The following is a 24,771-nucleotide window of genomic DNA, read 5'->3' as shown; positions in this document are numbered from 1 at the left end:
ATCCTGATCAGCTTCCTCTTCCTCTGCTCTATAAGGACGTACGACCACAAGCTGAGATGGACCCTTGATAAAGCAGGCGGTGCAGAACAGGACCAGACAAAATGGTGGAGCTGAGCGAGCTGATAGAGACAGAAAGCACCAAGAGAAGGAATCAAAAAGGAGGCATTAAAACGATGTTCAGAAAACCAAAGGGAAAAAAGTCTAGATCCTTCACAACGTGATGGGGGACAGGGAGAGAAGCAGCCTTGATGCAGAGTAGCTACATGAGAAACACAGCCGAGATGTTTCTCTAGGTCTGTTGAGAGCTTGTGACTCAGTGGATTCTCTAACGTGTCACTGATTCCTACAAAAACAAGACTAACAGAACGATACCGTGGCAGTTTTTACTCGACAGGACATCGTATATTTTTAACCACTATTTAAGTAAACCAAAAAAACAACAGTGTTTCTGAGGGTGTCAAAGACCATAACCTTACTTCCGGCGCTGCTGATTGGTCCGTCACCGTGTCTATCTGATCGGTTCTGCTGTCTGGGGGGGGGGGGGGGGGACTAAGACACGGAGTATCTTGATTGACAGGGGGATGGACCAATTGACAATCCTGTACCCTGGGCAGAGGCAGCGTTAGGCATGCAATCTAATTAATACCAACAAAAAAAGGTTGTCTAGTTCTTGCCGTTCACTGGAGAAATGTGACCGTCAAGAGTATCAGAGCACATTGATAGCCGAGCACTCGATGATGAAGAGATCCAAGAGTATGATCAAAACGGAATTCATTATTCACTTGCTGATGGAACTCCCCTTCAGAGACCTGGGGATACAGGGACACTGTCAGACTAAATGCTTCTGTTTGTGTGTGTGTGTGTGTGTGTGTTTGTGAGAGAGAGAGAGAGAGAGTGTGTACTGTGTGGTCTGTTTTTCCCTGAAGCGCTTGCTTACTGTACCTGCTTATGAACAACGCCTCCCCAATGCGTACAGTAACATTAAGAACTTTACCAGAAAGGCTGAATCATGATTACTCTCACTCCCTTCTCTGACTCTTCTTCTTTTTGCTGTCTCTCTTTACAGGAAGTAAAGTATGACCACTTCCTTTTATCCCATCCCCCCTCTAGTTGGTGGCGGGCAGCGTGGGGGCGGTAGGCTGGTGGTCGAGACTGGGGGAGGGCTGTCAAACACCACAGAAACTCAAGACTGAAAATGGGGAAACGGTTCAACTCCTAACTTCCTCTATTGACACAGACAGACGAGGGGCGAACTCGACAGAGCCGTCGCGCGCTGGGACCTCGTCGGTTGACTGACGGCAACGCCGCTACCGGCGACGGAGGGAGGGAGGGATGAGGGGAAGGAATAAACGGACGGTTGGAGGGATGAGGGGAAGGAATAAACGGACGGTTGGAGGGATGAGGGGAAGGAATAAACGGACGACGAAGGAGAAGGGCGGACGCAGGGAATGACGAGAAAATTATAGGAGAGAGTTAGGAGATATAAACGTATTATAGAAAGAGAGTTAGGAGATATAAACGTATTATAGAAAGGGGGGGGCACAAAATTTGCAAAATCCAACTGCTAACTTTGTGCTCTCTCCCCTCCCTCCCTCCCTCCCTCCCTCTCTCTCAGCCCCTGCCTCCTACTCAGACGATGTATCAGAAACTGAAACCCCCAATGTGTAAACAGGGGGAATTTGTATGGGCTCACATGCCCTAATTCACACACTTACTGGAAGCAAGTATGTGTGGGAGGAAGGGTAGGACGAGGGGGGGGGGGTAGGAGTCCTCTTCCCCAGAGAGACCACTCGCTGACTGCCCCCCCCACCCCCTCGATCCAGTCCTCACGCACACTTACTGTATGTACAGTACCCATCACATGATTCGTCTCTCGCACACACACACATAAACAAGAAAGTAACACATACAGAGTTGTGCAATTCTCTGTGTGTCACAGTCTACGATCTCCACACACGCCTTCGCTGACTAAACCAGCCTGGCGTCCAGTTATGGCAGTGGGCCGAACCAACGAGTCTGTGTTTCTAATGAGATGGGCTAGAACCGCATGCGGTGTGGCTTTGAGGCATCACAGGTACAGTGTGGATGTCCCGGTTCTCACCTCCAGTCCATAAACTCCGGAGAAAATGGGTGGCTTCTCTCTCCCACTCCTGACTCGTCTCTGTCCTCGGCTTCGGTTCTTCGCCAGACGAGAGACCACAGGTCGGCAGCAGTATAAAGCTGAAGGGATGACAGGTTTAGAAAGTTAGAACCGTTTGAATTAGATTAAACTGAATTACTTCATTTAGTGAGACAGATGCTGCATTCAGATTGCCACAGTGTGTAGGGGACATGAGGGGAACACACAAAAACGCCACAGACACACGCACATACATACACACATATGAATTAACCTGTTGTTAATGTTTTTACCATATTTGTTTGTACTGATTTTAATTTTCATTAGTCTGTCGCTTGTGCGTTGACTAATGGGGATCCATAATAAACAATAAACAATACACACACACAGGATCTGGGAAGAGAGCAGAATGAAGAGGGGATCAACGAGAGACCACATCCCATCTCAGCCTGGCTCAGAGCAGAAGTACACTAACAATCAACTGAGGTGGTCACACACACCTGTGTAAGAGCACATACCTGTAGACAGTCTAAACATAAGCTTGCACACACACACACACGCACGCACACACCAACACAAAAGATATTTATTGCAACCGCACGAATATGTCTTCACCATCCGCTGTGACGTGCGTGTGGAGGACGCTGACGTCAGCGGCGCCTCGGGACGGCAACCCAGGTGCAGATGGGGGGGGGGGGGGCACGGGGCGGGGGGGGGGGCAGTCCAATCACGTAAATGACAGTGGTAATTAAGTAACCATGACACTAGGAGTGAGAGGGAGTCAGGTGAGAAAGAGGCGGGATGGATCCGGTTCCACAGACAAAGGCGGCATCATACTGACTTTCAGGTGTCACCGAGTCAGTTTGGGTGATGCTGCCGCTTCGATTTAGGAGCCAGAATGTGTGTGTGTGAAGTGTGTGAGAGAAAAGTGTTCCCTACACAGCCTGCAGATGGCATATGGCTTATGACAACAACAGTAGGCCTACAAAGTCCAGAGAGGTGTGTGTGTGAAAGGTTTCATAGTAGGCTACCAAAATCAATGTGCCTGGAAGCTTCAGGATTATTAATAACTGCTTTCGTGGACAGTAGGCTAAGTATCTAAACCAAACAAACTATGTCCCAGACTGCAGACCTATCCCAAGCCAGTTGAGCGAGTTCAGCCGGTCTATACCTAAACCACAGAGGGGCGAGTCAGCAGCCCACACCTCTGCTAAGTCACACACACACACACACACACACACACAAACACACACACACACACACACACACACACGACTGACGTGACAGCCCCCCTCTCAATAAATGACTAAAGCGTTAAACAATATAGGCTACTTTCAACACATCTACATCACTCTTAACAGAATATAAACTACACTGTAATGACAGAACTGAACAGTCGAATATAGCCTATGATTAGCCTAATGAGAGGCATGTCGCGGGGTCTTTCGAGTAGCCTTCTGCACGCGCGAACAACCGCGTTCTAATAGGCTAATGATCGAACACTGACATGTAGCTGGACGACAGAGGTAGATCGGTGATGTGCGTGAGAGCAGGTTAGGTTTTGGATATCAGCCGGTGTTCACGGCTATAATTAGCAGCCAAGCCTCCAGAAGCGTACCCGTCGACCCTGCTCGCTCACCTGGCCACAGCGCCCAGGTAGCCCTCGCACACTGCGCTAGCAGCACCTGCACTAAAATAAAACTCCCGTTCCAAAACGCAGGAGCATAACACCGCGTGCGACCGGCAAAAGCGCTCTACTGGACACAATATAACACGGAAATTATAGGGTATAAAACAGTCGACACGTCACACGGGAGTTACCGAATACCCATGACGTGGTTAGTCCTCCCGTGACCCCGATTAGACGCGAAAGGGAGGGCGAGAGGGAGTGTGTCGAACCGATGGGCAGGATAGAGAATACGGGAGAATACAAGCGGAAAAAATCGTTCTCTAGGCTATATTCTAAAGTTTTCCTGCAAACAAGAGAATGGCGATAGAGTGCAGTTACCTGAGCGCCGGTGTCACCTGTGTTGTCGCGTCGCCTCCCACCTGACCGGCGTCTGTGCTTCCTGGAACTGTTCTATATTCCTCCCACCCTGCCTGCCCCCCCGTCGCTCCCCGGGGGTCACCGCTCTCTAGTCCTCGTCCAGAAGCTCGAACTATTTCCCGACCAACCGAGTAACACCGGATTCGTCTTTATTTATCCGGCTCCTCCGTATCTTACCGACCGCGCGTTTTGATCCCCTCTCTTGACTCTCTTCCCGCAGACCGCCGGCTCACTGGGCTGCTCTCCCCCCTTTTCTGACTCCGCTGGCCCACTCAACTCCCAGCTCCTCCTTCACTGACAACCAGGAAGCGGCTTGCCCTACTTACACCCAGCCGCGGATTGGCTCTGGCGGGGCTGGAGAGGGACCGCTGGGGTGGGCAGGGCACTGGAGGGGGATGGAGGGGGGGGGGGTTGGGGGGTTCGGGCCCGGTGCGATAGGCCAGTTGCGTTGTCTGTCGCTCCACTGGGGGAGGGACAGGGTGGGAGGCTAGGGTGGGCAGGTGTGACTCCCAGGGTAAGCCGCGTGTCTGGGCATCACTGCGGGTCTTGGGTGGGTACATCGGGCACAGGCAGAGAGAGAGAGAGAGAGGGAGGGAGAGAGAGAGAGAGAGAGAGAGAGAGAGAGAGAGAGAGAGAGAGAGAGAGAGAGAGAGAGAGAGAGAGATGCGACTGTGTGAGGATACTGCAATTGCACAGGAACATTTTCTTGGAAGGCGACGTAGCCCAACACTGCCTGACTGGGCTGTTCTTCAAAGATGATTAGTCTCTTCCTCCATTCTCTCTCTCTCTCTCTCTCTCTCTCTCTCTCTCTCATGCGCTCAGCTCTCACACGTGACTCAGCAGTTCCAAATGACACACATGGCCATCTAGAGGTGACCAGACCATGGAAGGAGAGAGGTATCAGCAAACTACATGACACTTAAAAAAAATCCTAGCCAGTTCTGAGTACTACAGCCCGATTAGAACAGAAGAATCCGATTTGAGTGCAATTTTATAGCTATTCCATCTGCAGCAGCTTCTTACAGTTAACTCGTGCCTTGGCAGTAATGTCAAATTACTGAGTTTCTGTGCTGCAAAATAGGTTGTAATGGATAAATTACAGACTTGCCCCAGAATTATGAGATGAAAGCCTCAGAGACTGTCTCTTTTCAAGGAATTGGAGAAAACACTGTAGTTCCGCACAAGAACTAGTGCTTGTGGGCAAGATCTTCCTGAGAGAGACTCACAACAGGGAGAGGACGGTTAGAGGTGCACACAGAAACACACACACAGAGAAGTACATACGCAAGCACTACCCCCCCCCCCCCCTCCCCCAAGCAAGCTACGTAACACACACACACGCGCTTCCTGTTTGAAGTGGTTTACATAGCAGACCTAGGAATCACCTCACACACTCTGAATTTGAATCTCATACTTTGTAGTGTTTGATCCTCTCCCCCTGCAAGTGTTTTGAAAGCAGGAGATGGTGGGGTTTGAAGGCAAAGGAAGTCTAAATATAACACGTTGTGGTTTGGCCACCCAGCCCACCTGCTGCTGTTACCCCCTAAACTCTGTAGCCTAGATGCTCTGCGGTCTGGCTACCTGTCTGGCTACTGTGTGTGTGTGTGTCTGTGTGTGTGTAACTCACATAAAACACTAAGGTCAAAGGCCAACATTAACACAAACACACGCCCTCCTGGCAACAGTATAATCAGGAGTCTTTTCCGTAGGCCTAACTTCAAGAATGTAGACCTAGTGTCGGGAAGAGAAAATCTTCAGTTCACAGTCTCAACATGACAATTTGTTTAGTGACATTATTCATAGACCACACGTGGGCCTACAGTATGTGTTACAGTAGCAACTGTTAATGTATGAACAATAACACCACACAAGGAGAAGATCACGTATTTCCTCTTATGCTCCCGGTGCCGTGCTAACCCTAGGAGGATCTCCAAGCAAGCCCGTGGTCCCCAGAATAGGGCTTCCCTGGGAGGCCATTTCAGAGTCAGAGTGACAGGCAGCAATTACAGCACTATTTATTCCCACCTCACGAGCGCTAATCCGCCAGGCTGTCATCATTAACCTCTTACATGCTGTAACGCGCTCCAGATATCTGCCAGCTAGCCCAGTCAGCTCAGCCATTATCTTGTTTATTGACAAACCCCCCAGCTCACTTGGCTATCAGGTAATAAACGCTGTAATGACATCAACTGTGTGGTTATCTAAACTGCTACCTCTTCCTGGAACGTTTCTTTGAGAGACCCGTCAAGGTTTGGGTGTTGAGCGCCATCTAGTGGTGGTAGATGTGGACTTCACCATGTAGGCCTATACTTCGTGATGGGCCTGCCTGGCCCTCCTACTGTAATACCTCCTTGGCCTAGCTCTCTTGGTAAGCTATGTCCTATCATGTCTATGGGTGCAGCTCAGTAGGTACAGAGGCGGTTGCAACTTAATCTGCACCCATGTGGAAGTAGTAGCCTATATAAAACGAGTAAACTAATTTTAAGGTTGACAACAAAGCATTTTGTTTGTTTAAACTAGGACGTTTTTGTCAGTTCAGGCGAAGGGAACACACCAGCTGCTATGAAGAGTAGTTGTTGGGAATCTGTCCTAAAATAGCATCTACACACTCACAGTATATCAGAATTCATAAGGCAGCGTTATGTCTAGGCTACAGTTTACAGTAGTCCAAGATCAGATTCTGGGTTCGATAATGTTGTGGACTGCTGGTCTCATCCTTCGTTCCCGAGGGGTTGTCGGCGCGCCGATCGCTTTCTCGCACCGGCGGGCTCTAGTACATTCAACACAGATGGAGTCTCACGGCGACTAGGGAGAAGCTAGAGGCTGGTTAGGTAGTGGGGAAGCAAATGATTATGGGAGAAAACCAGGCACCGCAATGCCTTCTCAATCCTTCAAAGGTAACTATAATTATAACAGTACATCAACCATGCAGGCAGGATGACTGCGGAAGCCCCTTGAACAGCGATGAGATGCGGAGAGGGCGAGGCAGGGGTGCGGGCTGTGTACAGTATTAGATAGCATTTAATCCCCACGCATGCAGGATATTCATGAGTCAGGAGGAGGAGTGATCCAGGAGTCCCCCATTCAGAGGCTTAACCTTGGGCAGAGACCTGCTTCACCTCGGCTGAGAGGAACAGGATTGTACAGAACACTGAGATCCAGGGGTCACAGGACAGAGCAGTGGAAATAATTGCATAGCAGGACAGAACAGAGCCAGAGACTAGCATGGTAAATGGACTGCACTTATACGTATAGCACTTATATCCAAATCATTTTACAATGAAGGCCTCTCATTCACCCATTCACACACCAGCTGCCATGCAAAGTGCCAGCATGCTCATTGGGAGCAGTTTGGGGTTCAGTGTCTTTGGACGCTTCAACATGTCAGGAGGAGCCGGGATTCGAACCGCCGACCCTACGATCATTGGGCGACCCGCTCTACCTCCTAAGCTACAGCCCCAGACTAATGGATAAAGAGACACACACAAGTTCACATGAACACACTCAAGTAAGTAATTAAAGCTCAACAAACTGATATCTAAATCTGCTTTATTCTTGCAATCACATGTACACACCATCATGGTTGTCATCAGCATCATCGTCAACACTGTGATCATCCTCAACAACATCTCATATTTATTTATTTTGCTCAAAAGCTTAAGCTGTGATAAATAGAAAATAAAACTTGGTCCTTGGTCCTTAAATATACAATCTAGGCAACATGGTATCAGTGTTTAAAACAGGAACTCTTGAGTCGCTACCCACACGAAACATCTAACATCACTGGACAGAACACCAGGATGAGAGGAGAGGGGCAGGGAGAGAGAGAGAGAGAGAGAGAGAGAGAGAGAGAGAAAGTAAGAGATCACAATGGCAGACAGATGTAATTCATGGTGAGAAATGGAGAGAAATTAGTTAGTGTTAGTGTCTCTGTGAGAAGATGAAAGATGATCAAACGGACAGAGATAAAAGACTGAGAAGCAGAGGAGTGAGAGCAGCAAACGAGAGAAAAAGAGAGAGAGAGAGGCACATATTTACAGGGAGCAAAGTGGGACAAATAAACCGGTAACCACGGTGTACAAGGGAGGAGTTTAAGTCACACACACACAAGAAAACAATTCAGTTTCACTAGTTGCCAGTGTGAACATTTACTTTTAAGAGTTTGTATTTGTCCAAAGCTAAACACTGCACACCTGGGACAAGAAAACTATGGGTGGATGCACCTAATTACTCTGATCAATATGATTATCAACTTTACATTAATGATTAATCTCATTATCTTCATGACTGAAGTTCAGATGACAAAATATTACACTTCGGTGAGGAGCAGGAGCCAGGGGGGGGGGGGGGTGGAGCTGAAAGCCAGGAAGTGCCTGCTCTATTGGCTACGACCCTCCTCCAATCAGCAGCAGGATGCTTCCAACATGATCATACATTGTCCTATCAGCGTGTCGTCGTTTTGCTCCTCTTCACTCCCGCTCTCTGATGTGAAAACCCGGGGCAGGTGACAGCAAATACCTGACATCCAGTATTTACATATTTATTCAAATACCTGACATTATGTTCCCCACGTGGCTGTCATCTCTCCCTGGTTCTCACACCCCTCCCTGTGATTGGATCTTTCCACTACAGCTCCCTGGCCTGCTCCGACAATCACTGACACAGATGTTTATATTTTGACCTGCCGACCGTGATTTCTACCCTGGTCTGCTCTAATCAACAGTGCTACTTTATACACAAAGAGAGAGGAGTCGTCGGCCAAACTCACTTGAGATGTATGATCTTAAATGAGCATCAAGCTGACACCGAAGGTTATAAGATAATCACATTCTACTCTGAAAGCTAAACGGATGTCGCCGCCATGGAATGTTTGGTACCAACGTGGACAGATGCAGTTATCGCTGCGTGTCCATTGGTTCTGCTCATAGCCCCTCCCCTCAACAAGTCCATCGTCCAATAAGATCTTCCTCTCCTCACATGTTGGCAGGCAGTTTATGTCTCAGTCCCTCTGAGTCTCTGCTGGCCAGGGGCAGTTGTGGGTCATTCTTGTCCCCCGTGGGGGAGGCAGAGTGGGCGGGTGGGGGTGCAGGGTAGGGGGTCGGGGTGAAGGGGGCAGCTGTGGCTGGCTCAGGGGGTGGAGGGCTGGAGGAGGGAGAGGTTTGAACAGTGTTTAAGGGTGCGGTGAGTTTTGGGGCCTGGGAAGGGGAAACTTGGGAGGGTTTTGAGGTCTGGGAGGGGGCAACTTTGGAGGGTTTTGGGGTCTGGACAGGCACACATGTAGGGGAAAGTGCAGGGGCTGGGGGTTGTTTTGGGGACTTTGCCAGGACAGATGTAAGGGCGTGGGCAGGTTTTGGTGTGTGGGCAGGGGCAGGTGTCGAGGCAGGGGCAGGTGTGGAGGCTGGGGCAGGTTTTGGTGTGTGGGTAGGGGCAGGTTTCGAGGTGGGGGTGGGTATTGGTGTGTGGGTAGGGGCAGATGTAAGGCCTGGGGCAGGTTTGGGTGTGTGGGTAGGGGCAGATGTAAGGCCTGGGGCAGGTTTTGAGGTGTGGGTAGGGGCAGATGTAAGGCCTGGGGCAGGTTTGGGTGTGTGGGTAGGGGCAGATGTAAGGCCTGGGGCAGGTTTGGGTGTGTGGGTAGGGGTGGTGGGTGTGACCGTGTGTTTTGCTGCGGGGACAGAGACAGACAACAGGGCCGGGGTGGAGCTCTGGATCTGGCACTGAACAGCAGCAGAGGAAGCAGGGGTGCGAGTCTGGGTGGGGGCAGGGGTAGATGGTGGGGTTGGGGTGGGGGTAGGGGTGCGGGTCTGGGTGGGGGCAGGGGTAGATGGTGGGGTTGGGGTGGGGGTAGGGGCGCGGGTCTGGGTGGGGGTAGGGGTAGGTGGTGGGGTTGGGGTGGGGGTAGGGGTGCGAGTCTGGATGGGGGTATGAGGCGGGGTCGGGGTAGGGGTGCGGTTCGGGGTAGGTGTTTGGGCGGGAGCTGGGACGTGGGTCAGGGTAGAAGCAGGGGTGTGAGGCGGGGTGGGAGTAGGGGTGCGGGTCGGGGTCGGGGTTTGGGAGGGGGCGGGACTGGGCCCGGAGAGGGGAGAAGGGGAGGGGGGCGTGTTCGAGGCCTTGGCTTGGGGACTCCGGTGGAAGGTCGGGGAGGAGACGAGGGAGGTGGAGACGAGGGAGGAGGACGGAGGAGGAGAGGAGGAGGAGGAGGAGGTGAGAGGATACTTGGGTCCGTGAGCCTGAGGCAGGGAGAGGGGCGGGGTCATGACGGAGGACGTCGGGGGGGTGGAAGAGGTGGAGGGGGAGGGGGAGGAGGACCGGGAGGGCGGGGCGGGGGTCGGTTTGGGACGCGGCGACGCCCCGCCGGAGGGAGGGGCGGAGCAGGGCGGAGGAGAAGGTGTAGGGGGGTGCTTGGGGTGGGGCGTTTGGGGCGGGCCTGGGGAGGAGGAAGAGGAGGGGAAGGCGGCGGCGTGTGTCGGCGCGGGGGGGGCGAAGGGCGAGGCGGTCGGCACGGGGATGCAGTGCGCAGCCGGGGTGTGCGTGGCGGGGTTGTGCGGCATAAACACGAGCCCGGCGACGATCTGGGAGGCCTGGATGCACCCCTGGACCTGCGCTTGCGCTTTAGAGGACGCCATCTTCCCCTGCTGGACCGGGGTGTGGCCCAGGGGGCCACCGCTGGAGCTCAGCACCCCCGCGCTGGTGCCCCTCGCTAGCGGACCCCCCGCCATGAACTGGGCGGAGAGCAGGTTTCCTCCGGAGGCCTTCCGGTGGAGGGGGGGCTGGGGCGGCACCCCCACGGCCCAGGAGCGGTGAGGCAGGGTGGGCTGCGAGGCGGACAGCAGCCTGGCCTCCTGGGTCAGCCTCCCCAGCACCGGCAGCCCCTGAGAGCTGCCCGCTCCGTAGCGCAGCAGCGCCTCCTTCGCCCCCTGCTGGCCCCCGGCGGAACTGCGACCGTCCGACCCCACGCTGGACACGGTGGCGGGGGTGGTTGGGGGCAACTTGTGCAGGGGAGGGGTTACCGCCCCCCCTCCTGCGGCGATCCCCGGGGCTCCGCCCACCACTGAGGGGTGGTCCGTGTGGAGGCGGAGCCCGTAGTGCACGGCCCTTCCTAATTGGACGGCGCCCGGGATGGAGGCGGCCTGAGGGGGCGGGGTTTTGGCGACGGGCGTTGACGTCAGGCCTCCCGGCGGGGGTCCCATGGGGGAAGGGGACACGGGGAACCCCCCTCTGGGAGAGAGCCCCCCCATCCCGGCCACGCCCATCATGCCGATCAGAGAGCTGATCGAGGGGCGCAGGGGCTGGAGCCCCGGGGGGCACGGCGAGGCCAGGGGGAAGGAGGAGGAGAGGGAGGGGGAGGGGGAGGGGGAGAGGGAGAGGGAGGAGGGGAGGGGGGAGGGCAGGAATATGCCCCCCCCGAGGGCGTGCTGCTGCTGGAGCTGCTGCTGCTGCTGGTGGTGCATGAGGGCGACGGCCACGTTGGTGGTGGCCGCCGCCGTCTGCAGCGGCGCGTGGACCAGCGGCGCCCAGATCAACGGGCGCGGCCGCGGCGACACGCTCCCGCTCCCCCCGGAGGTTCCGCCCCTTCCTGCGGCGTTGGCGGCGGCGGCGGCGATGGCCTCCTGCATGACCGGCATGCTGTCGTGTTTGACGATCTGCTGCACCAGCATGCTGTCGCAGGAGCCCAGCCCCCCCGCGGCTAGCCCGCCTCCTCCGGTCCCCGCGGCCGAGCCCCCCCCGCCCCCACGGCCCCCCCAGCGACCCAGACTGCTCCCCCCCTGGGAGGACTTCCTCAGGAGGATGGAGTTCTTCCTTCCTACAGGGCAGAGAGAGGAGGGGGATGGAAGAGAAGGACTTTGTTTCACGAAAAAAAACGTTTGTTTGTTTCACGAAAACAAACGTTTGTTTCACGAAAACAAACGTTTGTTTGTTTGTTTGGGAGAACATGGAGGCGGGCAAGAGCAAATCAACAACAACAAGGGCTAGAGCAAATCAATCCAATAACCTTTATTTAAACTCGAAGGACACTGAGGTCGCCCCTCATCAGAGCAAATATTTAGAAATGTAGAAAAGTCACACATGCCTCGCCAAAACTAATAACCACAATAGGTAGTGGCATAAAATACCCAAGTTCAGACCCTCATGTAGGTTTGTAGATTTTAAAAAAGCCTTAAAAGTGTGATTTAAGACATGAAACAACCCGCTAATATCTATTGTGGTTCTCAGAATTCTCATTCTTCCAACTAAGTTTTCCGTCCCCTGGAGCAGGGGTTCCCAACCTTTGTTCCCCCTAACTTACACTTGATGGAATTTTGCGTCCCCCGCCCCAAAAATCGCTGTGAAAGTCCAGTCTGTGTGTGTTTGTATGTAAATTCCTTCAGGTGTAAGTTAGGGTACAATGAAGTGCTTCGCCAGTGTAGCAGTAATATTAATGTTGACGCTATTCATAGTCTCAGATTAATTTATTGAGTTTATATGGTATTGTAGTTTATATGGTATTGTAGTTTATATGGTATTGTAGTGCCGTAAATATAAGGCTTTTTGACCCTTCATCAGATATGATCATGCATTTTGTTAAAATTGCTGTGTGATAACATGATTCATTGTCTAGCCAATATTAAGGCCTCAAATTGTCTGGGGCCTGGCGCCCCCCCTGTGATTGTTGGCGCCCCCCTAAGGGAACCCCTGATCTACAGGACCCTCGTACTACCAGGGCCACCGTTTCAAACCCCTGCCCTGGAGCACCTGTGTTTGTTTTGGAGCACCAGAAGAGCACCTGCTATTCCCTCTCTTAACTACAGAAAACTACGGAAAACTACGGAAAACTACGGAAAATAGCAAAACGTCACTGCGAGGGGCGGGACTGAGTGACGGGACGGACGAGCCTATCGGTGGAAGCGACGTACCGATGCGGTCCAATCGGTCGACGGCCACGGTCTCGAAGGCCCGCCTCATCATGGGGTGCTCCTCCAGCACCTCGTTGAAGTTGTCCACGCTCAGGGAGTACAGGCGGCAGTACGTGTCTGCTCTCACACTGGCCGTGCGCCTCCCCCGCGTCAGCAGACAGATCTCTGAGGAGAGGGGGGGGGGGGAGAGAGGAGAGGGGGGAGAGAGGAGAGGGGGGAGAGGAGGGGGAAATGGAGGGAGAACAGGGTGTGGTTGAGGAGGAGAGGAATAAAAAAGGAGATTGTGAAAAATAATTAAGGTGAGTACATTCAAGTCACTTAGCTAATACGTCCAACACACACACACACCCTCCTTAGAGCTCATTCCCAACTAGGCTATAACAGCTTACTGTCACACACGCACGCACACACACACACACACACACACGCACACACACACCCCTCACCTCCTCTTAACCCTAACCTTTCCCACACTCCTCCTCACCCCCAAAGTAAGAGCCGTCGCTGAGTTTGGTCTCCTTGTTGCCGCGGGTGAGGATGCTAACTCGTCCGTGTTGGATGAAGTACATCTTGCGTCCGACGGTCCCCTCGCGGATGATGAAGTCCGCGGGCTGGAACACCTCGAAGCGCAGCTTGGTCAGAACGGCCGTCACGAAGTTGGGGTCGGCGTTGGCGAACAGGGGCATGTTAGCCACCAGGCTACGGCAGTTGAAGCTGACAATCTCCTGAGCAGAGGGAGAGAGAAAGAAGATGGTAAATGGACTGCACTTTTATCCAAAGCGCTTTACAATGGCCTCTCACCCATTCACCCATTCACACACACATTCACACACCAATGGCGGCAGCTGCCATGCAAGGTGCTAGCCTGCTCATTTGGAGCAATTTGGGGTTCAGTGTCTTTGCCCAAGGACACTTCGACATGTAGACAGGAGGAGGCGGGATTCGAACCGCCGCCCCTACGGTAACTGGATGACCCGCTCTACCTCCTGAGCCACTGGAGGATGTGGAAGCAGAGAGGCGGGGTTAGGGGGGTGTTAAAGGGGGGGGGGGGCTGAGGCACGTTCACTTACAAAGGGCTTTTAATAAAATACGTCTGCACTTGGTATTTGTGTGTGTGTGTGTGTGTGTGTGTGTCACTCACACATCTCTTCAAGAAGTACTACCACGATCCTCCCTCTTAAGCACCTATTGTATTTTAGATTGCTATTCTGGCACTTTGCCTTCAGCACTAGATTATCTAGAAAGGAGATGCCCTTGTGAGTTCTAGCAAGTAGTACTGTAGTACATTGGCTTTTCCTACGTTAAATGGAATTATTGTTAGTTGCTTAGGATAGCTTTTGGTTGCTGAAGCTGCTGCCTCCGTGACCCGACCCCTGATAAGCGGATGAAGATGGATGGATGCTTTGGATAAAAGCGTCAGCTAACTGACTGTAATGTAATGTGTGTGTGTGTGTGTGTGTGTGTGTGTGTGTCACCTCCTTCAGTGGTTCGCTGAGCTCTCCCAGGATGTTGTCCTCGTCGAACATCTTGCCCTGGTAACGGTGCTCGTAGTACTCGTGGATCTTCTGACGCACGTCTGCAGGCAGCTTATGGAACGACATGTACTGCTCCACCTGCTTATACTGGAACACACACACATGAGGGGTTAAACACACACACACACACACACACACACACACTCAAACAAAACACACACACACTCAAACAAAACACACACACACACTCACTCAAAACACTCACACACACACTCAAACAAAACACACACACACACACACTCAAACAAAACACACACACACACACGCACACACTCAAACAAAACACACACACACACGCACTCTCAAACAAAACACACACACAAACACTCAAACAAAACACTTTTCAATCGAATCTCCACGCATTTCTTGACCTTTAATGTAAAATCAATCGAAGTGATTAAGTGACACATTTCCTTGTAGGGTGGAATAGAAGTCTAAGACCAGCACTCCCTCAACCTGCTTTCAAGGACAGCGTTGAGAACGGTTCACGTCACACGACTGAGAGACGTCTGTCTCCTGCATCAACCGACTGAGAGGGCTGGAGAGAAAGAGAGAGAGAGAGAGGGAGAGAGAGAGAGAGAGAGAGAGAGCGCGCACGCGCGCGCGCGCGAGAGAGAGAAGCGTCGTTCTCTACCTTCTCCTGGTACTGGCGTCGGGATGAGTCCAGCGACTGGATGAGGGCGGTGGCGTGGCCGATGAACATGGCGTAGCACGTGGCGCCTACGATCATGCTGAGCATGGTGAGCCACACGTCCGTCATGCCCTCAGGCGCCTGGGCACCGTAGCCGATGCACAGCATGTGACTCATGGCCTTGAACAGGGCGTACGAGTACTGCACCCCCCACGTGTCATTCTATAGAGAGAGAGAGAGGGGGAGAGAGGGGGTCTCAAACATGTCTGATTAGCGCATGTGTTGCTCTTCAGCGTGAGAGGGAGATTAAGAGGGAGAGAGAGAGAGGGAGAGAGGGAGAGAGAGAGAGAGAGGGAGAGAGAGAGAGAGAGAGGGGAGAGAGAGAGAGAGAGAGAGAGAGAGAGAGAGAGAGAGAGAGAGAGAGAGAGGGAGAGAGACACAGGGGAGAGCGAGCCAAGAGTATTTTCTACCAGGCCTATTTTCAGAGGTGCTCACAGCTGTTGAGACAATGGAGAGGCTGTGACTGCCGGGTAATAAGAACTGTCAACGTCTCACTGCTCGTCACCCTGCTTAGGAACGGTGTACCCAAAGCCCTGACAACTTCATTAAAGCTTCCTATTGTATACGAACTCACACGCTCACACGTGCCGCTGAAACGCTCTCATGCTCGCTACTGAAACATTCACACACGCTACGTACACCCCGGGGCGTGCTGGCCATCTGTAGGTTCTGGAGAATCACAGAACGGCCACCGGTGATAACGGCCACCAGGCTAACTGGCCTGGCCCACGGTAAATGGCCGCACCCCCCGTCGACAAATCGCGCGACAACACAATTTGCCTGTTAGCACCCCCCCCCCCACCCCCACCCCCCGCTCAACATTATTATATATACAGAGGCGGTTGGGTCAGACTCCAGGGCTGTTTTTTCGTCCCAGCACGCCCCTGCGTACACCTATCCACACTCATATACTGTAAAATATTACTCGTCTGAAACACGTATGCATACATATTAGAAACACACATACATAATAATGCTTGTGTGTCATATACACTAGGCTTCATCAAATGTTTACAAGCATACAAGTTAAACATTTATGCAGTATATATCTATCTGTATCAGTATATATCTATCTGAAACACACACATGCACATCTGAAATGTATAACTGGGGTTACAAACTACGGGGCTGTAGAATCTTATATTATATAAAAATCTCTATATTATATTAACAAACTAAACTACAGTAAATCTAAACGGGATGGCCACCATCACCAGGCGACCCTCGATGGCCTTAACAATTACTGTGGATAATGACTAAAGGGGACTGGGGACAATAATTACCTCAATTACCTAATTACCTGCCCCAGCAACAGATGTTTTCATGGGCCACGTTAGAACGCATTACATTTTAGAACAGAGGGATCTCAGGGCGGATACTCGAATGAAAACAAAATTTTTGGCGAAGCCAGCTCCCTGTGTGGGAATGCTGGATATACAGGGTTTGGACCGCGGTGTGCGGGGGGAGAGCCAGGAGTGCACCGTGCCGCCCCCCACCGGCAGTCACCCGAGGGGGGCCAAATACAGCCACCCATTCACCTCCAGATGTTTTTTGGACTAGGATTACACAAAATCAAAACAAAACTTAGAATGAAGCCAGCTACCTGTGTGTGTGTGTGTGTGTGTGGGGGGGGGGGGCGAGCGGTAATGTTTGCAGTGGCATGCTGGTTGGTTGGTTTATAGGTTGGTTTGTTAGTAGGATTACACAAGAACTAACCAACCAATTTTCATGAAACTTGGTGGAGGGGTGTAGTATGGACGAACTTAGAACCCATTAAATTTTGGAGCGGATGCAAGTCATTGGGCAGGTTCGCAAACCATTTCTTGGTTGGTTTGTTTGTTAGAAGGATTACGCAAACACTTCCAGACTGATTTTCATGAAACTTGGTGGAGGGGTGTAGCATGGACCGACTTACAGTAGAACCCAAAGCCACAAAATGTATTCCTAGGCGAAGGTCTGTGCTCTCTGAGCACCATTTCTAGCTACAGGATATAATCATCCCTTGGAAGTTGTGTGTTGTGTCTAATATCTGTACTACCGTATCTGTGGTCCAAAAATCTCTGTTCAGATCGGTGAACGGCTCGGATGTGAATGGTCTCCGTGGAGGTAACTCCGAGCATCAGCTAGCCTAGCGACAGTCACCCTGGCAACCACTGAGGAGGCCCTATCGAGACGTGAGTCAGCTATTTACATGACAGCGCGTGTCTGCTCTAGGTTAATTGTGTGTATGTGTGTGTTTCCATCCAATCCATCTCTAGGGTTTGACTTGGGATGGTTTTATTGGGAAGACGGTCTCTCTTCTGACAAGACATGCTGCTACACGAACCAATTAACATAGAGAGGAGACAGCTCAGCAGTCTGAACACAGAGACGCGCGTGCGCGCGCATGCACACACACGCACACGCACACACACACACACACACACACACACACTCTCTCTCTCTCTCTCTCTCTCTCTCTCTCTCTCGAATGCATGCTCACTATCCAGTATCCACCCACGAAATCTATGAAGCTAAAAATAATATGTTCCCAGACACTGACCCACGGAGACTCTGTCTACATGGCCGGCCCTTATCGTTCACACACAGTGTAAACAATGACCAAATTACGCACAAACAATACTTTGTGATACCGCTATCTGCACATATCACCCTCTGTGAGCCGGATCTGAAACCCTGTGTACGGTATAATGGGTAAACACACCTAAAACAAACACACACACACACACACACACACACACAGACACACATGCACAGACACACACACACACACACACACACACACACATACACACAGAGCTGTAACTGACCACCATGTGGTTCTTGGAGACCCAGCAGTCCGGGGGGAAGTCCTGCAGCATTGGGACCAGGAACTGCAGGCAGCCATCCCAGTGACACAGCAGCAGCATCATGCCGATCAGGTTGACGATCCTCACCATGGCGCTGGCCAGGTCATAGGTCATGTGGAAGATCTACGACGTGAGGGGGGCTTTTTAAAGTTCTTTTAATTTTATTTTAACCTTGACACAGAAAATTCGGTATGTCCTCTCCCTCCTTCCTTCCCTCCCTCCCTCCTCTCCCTTCCTCCCTTCTCTCTCTCCCCCTCCTCTCCCCCTCCTCTCCTCTCCCTCCCCTCCCTCCCGCCCCCCCCTCCTCCTCTCCCTCCCTCCTCTCCTTCCCTCCCTCCTCTCCGCCGCCCCCCTCATCTCCTCCCTCCCTCCCTCCTTCCCTCCCTCCTCTCCCCCTCACCTCCTCCCTCCCTCCCTCCCTCCCTCCTCTCCCTCCCTCTCCCCCGCCCCTCTCACCTCCTCCCATTGGTGGATGTAGCGGATGAGCCTGGACAGGCGCAGCAGGCGGAGCAAGCTGAGGATTTTGGTGAAGCGGACGATGCGTAGAGCCCGCGCGGTCCGGTACACCTCTGAGTCCAGACGGGCCTCCAGGTCCACCATCAGGAATATGTAGTCCACCGGGATGGACGACACAAAGTCCACCAGGAACCAGCTCCTCAGATAGCGCCGCCGGATGGCCCTGCCGTGCCCGAGTGTTCACCAGTTAGCATAGCGTTACAGGCCATTCACTTCCAGGGTTTACCAGTTAGCATAGCGTTACAGGCCATTCACTTCCAGAGTTTACCAGTTAGCATAGCGTTACAGGCCATTCACTTCCAGGGTTCACCAGTTAGCATAGCGTTACAGGCCATTCACTTCCAGAGTTTACCAGTTAGCATAGCGTTACAGGCCATTCACTTCCAGGGTTTACCAGTTAGCATAGCAGTGCAGGCCATTCACTTCCAGGGTTCACCAGTTAGCATAGCGTTACAGGCCATTCACTTCCAGGGTTCACCAGTTAGCATAGCGTTACAGGCCATTCACTTCCAGGGTTTACCAGTTAGCATAGCGTTACAGGCCAATCACTTCCAGGGTTTACCAGTTAGCATAGCATTACAGGCCATTCACTTCCAGGGTTTACCAGTTAGCATAGCAGTGCAGGCCATTCACTTCCAGGGTTTACCAGTTAGCATAGCGTTACAGGCCATTCACTTCCAGGGTTCATCAGTTAGCATAGCAGTGCAGGCCATTCACTTTCAGTGTTCACCAGTTAGCATAGCATGAGACTCCATTTATGTCTGTGGCCTTACAGTTATCATGGAATATAAGTTCATAGTATAGATATAGTACTTTATACAACGGGTAGTTCCGACCTTGCAATCTGATTGGTTAAGAGCCGTTGTATATTCACGATATACCACGGGCAAAGCCTCTTTATCATTCTATGTGAAATATTACTGCGCCAATTATTACTGCCTGTAAAAAACTCCCTACCAGCTCCCCCCACCCCCCTACAGCCTCCCCCTCCCTACCAGCTCCCCCCACCCCCCTACAGCGTCCGCCACTGTTGTTCTCATCATTTGTTTTCTTTAAAAAGCTGGAAATGCGAGGAACCTGCTGTAAAGCATCTGACTGCCTTGACTCTTTTTCTTTTTGGATCTTTCATTTTGATTGAACCAATTGACCTTGTGACCTGCACCTGTGTGATCTGTCTCGAGTTCAAAAACTTTAATAGTGCCCTCTATAGACTAGTTTTATAGCCTACTCACTTATCTATGGAAAGGTAGGCTTCATTCCCACCCATTAGATTAACGAGTAGATTACAGAAAATATGTAGCCCACACAAGCTTCTCTTTTTTTAAAAGACGTGGGCCCCTATAAACTGTTCAAAATATTGTTTTTTTATGTTTGTGTAAGGAATCTCACCCTAAATTTCTATCAGTGTCCCTGCAACAAGAAATGCAAAGGGCCCCCTGAGGTCTTGGGCCCCTGGGCTGGGGCCCAGTATGCCCGTTCGATAATATGTCTTTGCCTCAAGCGTATTGAGACTGTGTTTTTTATTTTACCTGGGGTCCAGCAGGATCTCGGTGCTGTCCTCCTTGACGATGCCAGTGCGGAAGTTGAGGACCAGGTCCACCAGGAAGAGGGTGTCGGACACCACGTTGAAGATGATCCAGGGAGGTGTGTTCTCGTCTTTGAAGAATGTGATGCCCACCGGCAGGATGATCAGGTTCCCCATCATCAGCAACAACATCAACAGGTCCCAGTAGAACCTAGGACAAAGGGAGGGGGGTCCCAGTAAAGAAAAGGGGTAGGGTAGGCAGGTGTGTGTGTGTGTGTGTTTGTCTCTGTGTGATTTTGTTTGTGTGTGTGTGTTTTCATTGGTGTATGTGTTTTCATCAGTGTGTGTTTGTGTGTGTGTGTGTGTGTGTGTGTGTGTGTTTTTGTGTGTACTGCAATGAAAATGATTGGTGTGAGAGAATATCCCTCACTTCAAATGATTTTTGGTAAAACCATAATCAGACAAGCTAGAAAAATCACTGCTGACCCCTCACATGTCTCGCATGCAGAATACGAACGGCTCCCATCTGGCAGTCGTGACAGAGTTCCAGTTAAAAACAAGAAACGATCCCTCAACAGATACAACAACTCCTTCATTCCATTATCAGTTAGTCTCCTAAACTCCCACCATAAGCAGTGCTGATGTATTATGTATGAATGTATGAATGCACTTTAAACTGTTTGCACATGTTTGCACTAATGTTTGTTTTGCACCTTTGCACTGTATGTAGCAGCCTGTATGACTGAGACAGATTTCCCTCGGGACAAATTAATGAATCTTGAATATTGTCATTATTCTCCCACTCAGTCCTATAATCTCACTTGCTCGTTCTCTAGTCTGTCCTGTCCTGTCCTGTCCCATCATGTCCTGTCCTGTCCCGTCCCGTCCCGTCCCGTCCCGTCCCGTCCCGTCCCGTCCCGTCCCGTCCTGTCCTGTCCTGTCCTGTCCTGTCCTGTCCTGTCCTGTCCTGTCCTGTCCTGTCCTGTCCTGTCTTGTCATGTCCTGTCCTGTCCTGTCCTGTCCTGTCCTGTCCTGTCCTGTCCTGTCCCGTCCCGTCATGTCATGTCCTGTCATGTCCTGTCATGTCCTGTCCTGCCCGTCATGTCCTGTCCTGTCCCATCATGTCCTGTCCTGTCCTGTCCTGTCCCGTCATGTTCTGTCCTGTCCTGTCCCGTCATGTCCTGTCCTGTCCTGTCCTGTCCTGTCCTGTCCTGTCCTGTCCCATCATGTCCTGTCCTGTCCCGTCATGTCCTGTCCTGTCCTATCTTGTCCTGTCCTGTCCTGTCCCGTCCTGTCCCGCCATGTCCTGTCCTGTCCTGTCCCGTCCTGTCCTGTCCTGTCCTGTCCTGTCCTGTCCTGTCCTGTCCTGTCCTGTCCCGTCATGTCCTGTCCTGTCCCGTCATGTCCTGTCCTGTCCTGTCCCGTCATGTCCTGTCCTGTCCTGTCCCGTCCCGTCCCGTCCCGTCCCGTCCCGTCCCGTCATGTCCCGTCCCGTCCCGTCCTGTCCCGTCCCGTCCTGTCCTGTCCCGTCATGTCCTGTTGTTATGTCCTGTCCCGTCCTGTCATGTCCTGTCCTGTCCCGCCATATCCTGTCCTGTCCCGTCCCGTCCCGTCCCGTCATGTCCTATCCTCAGTCTGTTCTCCTTATCCTTCCTCTCAGTGACAGGCTGGAGATTCTAGTTATTCAAGTTCTGTGGTCAATATTATTGAGTGCTGATTCTGTTGCATGGGCTCAGCATAGTGTTAGGGATGCAATGATGAATAGTAACTACTCACACACACACACTCTCACTCTCACTCTCACACACACACACACACACACACACACACACACACACACACACACACACACACACACACACACACACAGAGCGGCCTCATTCTCAGCATAGATGGAGGAATGAGGATTAGGTATAAGAGTTAATCTACACACACACACACACACTCACACTCACACTCACACTCACACTCACACTCACACTCACACTCACACTCACACTCACACTCACACTCACACACACACACACACACACACACACACACACACACACACACACAAACAGACGTCTTCATTCTCAGCATACTGTAGATGGAGGAATGAGGATTAGGTATAAGAGTTAATCTACACATACACACACATACAAACGCACACGCATACACACACGCACGCGCGCGGTTAGGCTACCGCTGTGAGAGAACGGTTGCTTCCTGACTCTGAGAACATACTGTTCTGAGAACAGATCCATAAATCACATCATATCGCTGTCAGTACAAGGAAATCGACTGCCTCTCTTTCTCAAACCTCAAACAAACATGCGCGCGCGCACGCACGCACACACGCACGCAAGCACACACACACACACACACACACACACACACACACACACACACACACACACACACACACGGGAGACAGCACTAGCATCTAGACCCAGCACACACAATGCTCTGTCTGTTGTGGCAGTGCTCTTTCATAGACATGAGAGAAGGTCAGAATCTGAATCTGAATTAATTTATTGCCATTGTACATTTACATAGATATGATTTTTTCCTACAATGTGGTGCTTACAGCAATACAACATTGGACAAGTGCAAGGACAGGACAGGACAGGACAGTGCATGACAGTGCATGACAGTGCATGACAGGACAGGACAGGACAAGACACGACAGTGCATAACAGTGCGTGACAGGACAGGACAGGACAGGACAGGACAGGACAGGACAGGACAGGACAGGACAGGACAGGACAGGACAGGACAGGACAGGACACAACAGTGCATGACAGGACTCGCACAGTGCAGTGATACAAACATTGTGTACAAAATAGCAGTGCAATTTGGACTACAAAAGAGTCGAGGCAAACTTCAAACTTCAATAGATGTGTACAGCGTGATAGCAGCGTGATAGCAGACTATATCTCTCTTTTTTGTGCGTGGCGATGCACCAAAGATAGCAAATATCCGGTTGTCACTCTCTCCCTCCCTCCCTCCGTCGGGTTGTTGACGTGCAGTTCTATGTTGCTACCACAAGAGGCAGTGGTTTTTCGTGCATGTCTGTAAGCCAGCGCACCTAAACAAGAGGCAGTGTTTTTTTGTGCATGGCTGTAAGCCAGCGCACCTAGAATAGCATTTGTCAGGTTATTACTCCCTCCCTCCCTCCGGTCAATGTTGACCTGCATTTCTCTGTTGGCACCACAAGAGGCAGTAGACCCAGCACACCAAAATAAAGAAGGACACCAAAATCAACCTGTGGATCTCCACTGCACAAGTAGAGTAGTGGTGAAAGCATTGGACTCTCACCCAGGAGACGGGGGTTCAAGGCCCCAGTGGGGATGACTTTATGGGACTATATCCCAAACGTCCACATGTTCATCCTTTCACTCCAACCTTTGTATCCCTTACCTTTGTCCAGAAACAGAAGTTGAACTAATTGCAGCAAAATAGCTAACGTTACAGGAATCATCAGTGTAACTGCTTTAGCCACTGACCGCTACCATTAATGTTATGGAAGCTGCTCTTAGTTGTTGTGAGCCCATGAGCTAACTGGCTATCCCACTCTTATTGTGCTGGATTAGCAGTGGAAGCATTGGAACTGATGTGTCCAGGCGACAAGACCTATCTTAATTTATCAGACATTATGTCATGTCATTTCAATTCACAGCTATGTCAGTGGCGTGATTAGCTTCCGTTCGACCAGTCCTGAACAGAAACAAGCCAGCCACGCACATAAGCCAGGCTGGACCTGGCCTGGTTTCCAAATAACGCAAATTCGAGGATATGGCCTGTTAGGTAGCTTTATAATGTTTGGAGGTTAAAAGGTAGTGTGACATCATTTCTTATATTAAAGTCGCACAGAAACAGACTTTTGAGATCATCTAACTTCCGTAGTTTGACATATTTCCGATGCAAACAAGCTATGAGGGTGGGACATATGTTTAGAGGAATTTGATTGGAACATTGACAAGTGGACGGGTTTTAAGAACTTTAGACAGATTCGATAGAATGATAGCGTTGATTGACGGGTGGATGTTGTGAGATTATTGGTCTAAAATCTAAGGTACCTGTTGTCGTCATTGCAAGTGAGCTACCTTTTTTTTTTTGGCATACATCGTTGAATAGGTGAACACTATGACCAATTATGTGAACCAAAATGGGACAGAATGCTTTTTTCATTTCTGTGCGACTTTAAGGACCTTGTAAATGCCTGTAGGCCTACCCTTCCTGGTGTTGAGGTAACTATGGTTACCAACAAACGTGTGGAAGTTGGGGCCGCGGCCTGTCAATCATTTCTGACTGACAGCTCTCTTTGACACGCCCACAAAACGAGGTGACATTGTAGAGGGGGAAATTTGGGCATATACAAAGGAGTTTTATAGTACTTAAAAATGACGGAATAACAACATTTATGGACATTCACTTTGATTTTACCTAAATATAACTGGCACGTGTCACATTCAACCACTGTATTATCCCTTTAAGAGCGGAATCACCTTCTGAGCTGGATTCTCGGCAAACACTCGTCTCTTATGTAACAGAGGCAACTGTGCTCTACATCCCGTAATGGCTTCCCTGTTCAACCTTGACACACTGACAAATTG

At 51.3% G+C, this 24,771-nt stretch overlaps 1 protein-coding gene across 1 annotated transcript in view; it reads right to left on the bottom strand.

Moving 5' to 3' along the window:
• Window positions 1–9,139: 9,139 nt before the first annotated feature.
• LOC311314241 (potassium/sodium hyperpolarization-activated cyclic nucleotide-gated channel 4) overlaps window positions 9,140–24,771 on the bottom strand; it is a gene marked incomplete at both ends in the record, with an annotated part of 20,362 nt that continues 4,730 nt past the window's right edge. Inside the window, 11 exons of the mRNA XM_084444578.1 lie at window positions 9,140–9,361; window positions 9,849–10,229; window positions 10,380–10,393; window positions 10,504–11,967; window positions 13,058–13,222; window positions 13,542–13,782; window positions 14,533–14,679; window positions 15,227–15,445; window positions 18,094–18,255; window positions 18,589–18,811; window positions 20,178–20,384. Of these exons, the coding sequence (XP_084300704.1) occupies window positions 9,140–9,361; window positions 9,849–10,229; window positions 10,380–10,393; window positions 10,504–11,967; window positions 13,058–13,222; window positions 13,542–13,782; window positions 14,533–14,679; window positions 15,227–15,445; window positions 18,094–18,255; window positions 18,589–18,811; window positions 20,178–20,384 (3,445 nt within the window). The remainder of the gene's footprint in view (window positions 9,362–9,848; window positions 10,230–10,379; window positions 10,394–10,503; window positions 11,968–13,057; window positions 13,223–13,541; window positions 13,783–14,532; window positions 14,680–15,226; window positions 15,446–18,093; window positions 18,256–18,588; window positions 18,812–20,177; window positions 20,385–24,771) is intronic.

The sequence above is a fragment of the Borostomias antarcticus genome, assembly GCF_949987555.1.
Source record: "Borostomias antarcticus genome assembly, chromosome: 10".
NCBI classification, from domain to species: domain Eukaryota; kingdom Metazoa; phylum Chordata; class Actinopteri; order Stomiiformes; family Stomiidae; genus Borostomias; species Borostomias antarcticus.
The sequence above is the reverse complement of the archived record's forward strand: the minus strand, read 5'-3'. Positions and strand labels throughout refer to the sequence as shown.